This window comes from Sinocyclocheilus rhinocerous, unplaced genomic scaffold (genome assembly GCF_001515625.1).
Source record: "Sinocyclocheilus rhinocerous isolate Xijiao unplaced genomic scaffold, SAMN03320098_v1.1 scaffold72, whole genome shotgun sequence".
In the NCBI taxonomy this organism is placed as follows: domain Eukaryota; kingdom Metazoa; phylum Chordata; class Actinopteri; order Cypriniformes; family Cyprinidae; genus Sinocyclocheilus; species Sinocyclocheilus rhinocerous.
In genome coordinates, this window is record NW_015628351.1 from 4,557,414 (window position 1) to 4,559,926 (window position 2,513).

Here is a 2,513-nt window from a genome sequence, read left to right on the forward strand (position 1 = left end):
ATTTAAAAAGATTTAAATATTTATTACATTGCAATAATACAACAATGCATAATACATTTAATAAAAAAATCCCCTTGACCAGTTGGTTAAAAGTATTAATAATGGGATGTGGAAAATCATGCAGATGTGGCAATCATTAGCAATTAGAAAATGCATCTTTAAATTTCTATACTCTTCCCGGAGATTACAGCTACTTTTGGAATGTCTTCCAAACTTTTCAAATAGTTTCTACACCAGTGGTTCTCATGCTTTTTTACGTCAAGGCCCCTCATTTGCCAACACTTTTTATTTGGTTTAAAGTCGGCATGAAATCAAAATTGACTTTATTTACTTTACTAGCGCACGTTGCTAGTCCTGATGAGAACAATTAATCCATGCAAGTTAATCTGCTGAAAAAAATTGTTTGTTTTGGTAATCTTTAATCAAAATCTGATCATTTGCTTGTGCTCTGGAATAGCAGTCCTTCTCTGATGATGTCAGTTTGACGGCTTGGGCAGAATATCCTTTTAAACACACCCCTCCAACCGTTAGTTTGATATGAGTGAGAGACAGAGAGGAGGAGCGCCAAAATAAAACCATGCCCTCTATTCAATATTCCGTTTCAGATGGAAATACGTCACTACACTGAAATAAAGTCGGCAGCAACTTCCGGTATTGTTTTATTTTGGAGCTCCTCCTCTCTGTCTCTCACTCATATCTAACGGTTATGAGTGTATGAGTATATAACGGTTATATAAAAATATATTAATAGTTTTTTTTAGCATTTTATTTAAGTGCGATTATTTAGATGTATTAATAATAATATTAACATCAATTATATTAAATAATCACTTCACATCTCTTGGAAGCTTGCTGCGGCCCCTGGTAGTGAGCCTTTGCTCTGCAGTACCGGCGGCTTTCGCCAGAGGCGCACTCGCTAGCAGACGAGCCACTCTTCCCTTGAGGTGACGTGTCTGTCTAGCGCCGCTGGCTGCTCTTTTTCCTCAGGTTTGAGTGAGTAGAGGTGGATTCAGCTGCCTAGGGATCAACATGATGCGAGTTATAACAGCGATTTTGGCTCTTTGTCTGAGCCTTTGTGCAGGTAATTTTCAATTTTCTTTCAATTAACGTTCGATATACAACATCATTCATTCGCGGCTTTCAATCTTTTCGCTTGTCGTCAAACATGCTAACATCGAGATGTCTCAAGCTACATTGAATTGGTTCCGTTTTTATCACAGCTATCTGTTAGAAACATTATGGTTTAATTAAGTCAGGGACCAGACTTGACATGTGACCTGTTATTCGTAAGGACAGTAGTGTGACCGGTGTTTTCTCTCCTCAGCTGAGACTTGCACAGACCCAGCCATTTCTCCGTCTTCATACACGACGACAGACGCGCTCATCTCCTCCGAGACCGTCTTCATCGTTGAGTTGAGTCTGGCGTGTGCAAACGGAGCTCAGGTGAGTGGACTAAAAGGTACATATATACACGCTTTATTGGTACAGAAGTGTGGACTGACCAGACTTGTGTTTTGTTTTTAGAGGGTTGCTCTTTATGCAGACGTCAATGGCAAGCAGTTTCCTGTGACCAGAGGCCAAGATGTTGGCAAATACCAGGTAAGGTTACAGAGGATTTAAAGGGATAGTTACCCAAAAAAGAAAATGTAGTCATAATTTGTTCCACTTGTTTCAAACCTGTATGAGCTTCTTTGGTCTCCTTGAACACAAAAGAATACATTTTGAAGAATGTTGGTAACCAAACAGTTGATGGTAGCTGTTGACTTCCATAGTATTTTTTCCACAACGGTCACCATCAACTGTATGGGTATCGACATTCTGCAAAATAACTTTAGAAGTTCATACAGATTTGGAACAGCTTGAGGGTGAGTTAAATGATGACAGTATTTTCATTTTTATGTGAACTATCCCTTTATAGTGTTCTAACAAAGCCATACATGTAAGATTCTTCAACATATGTGACAAACTGTTCTATTGATTTATTTTTGTCCAGGTCTCATGGAGTGTTCCTCATAAGCAGGCCAGCTCAGGCACATATCAGGTCAAATTCTTCGACGAGGAGTCTTACAGTACTCTAAGAAAGGTTGGTCAATTTAAGGAATGATTGGGGTAATTCCCCCATAAATTTATAAAAAGTTCTGTCATCATTTGCTCACCCACATGTCATTCCAAACCTACATGACCTATTTGCTTCTGTGAAGCATAAAAGAAGATATTATGAAGAATGCCTTAAAGGGGTCCTATTATGCTTTCACTTTTTCAACTTTAGTTAGTCTGTAATGTTGCTGTTTGTGCATAAAAAAGATCTGCAAAGTTACAAAGCTCAAAGTCCACTTCAACAGGAGATATTTTATTTAACATAAATCACTTTTCAAAAACTACAACGAACGACTCGTTTGGACTACAATGCATATTTTCTGGGATTTGTGATATCACAAAGATCGACGAATGGGACGAGACCTGGTTGAGCTGCACTAGAGAAGGCAACGAGTGTTATCACTATGTCAGAGACA

General features: G+C 38.6%; 2 protein-coding genes across 2 annotated transcripts in view; both read left to right on the plus strand.

Annotated features, from left to right (window-relative positions):
* The window catches only part of LOC107737639 (NF-kappa-B essential modulator-like), a 13,366-nt gene that overhangs the window by 9,534 nt on the left and 1,319 nt on the right, over positions 1 to 2,513 (plus strand). The window lies entirely within an intron of this gene.
* LOC107737640 (translocon-associated protein subunit delta-like) overlaps positions 911 to 2,513 on the plus strand; it is a 4,562-nt gene continuing 2,959 nt past the window's right edge. The window contains exons 1-4 of the mRNA XM_016549217.1: positions 911 to 1,081; positions 1,325 to 1,443; positions 1,525 to 1,599; positions 1,994 to 2,083. Coding sequence (XP_016404703.1) covers positions 1,030 to 1,081; positions 1,325 to 1,443; positions 1,525 to 1,599; positions 1,994 to 2,083 — 336 coding nt within the window. The 5' untranslated portion in view covers positions 911 to 1,029. The remainder of the gene's footprint in view (positions 1,082 to 1,324; positions 1,444 to 1,524; positions 1,600 to 1,993; positions 2,084 to 2,513) is intronic.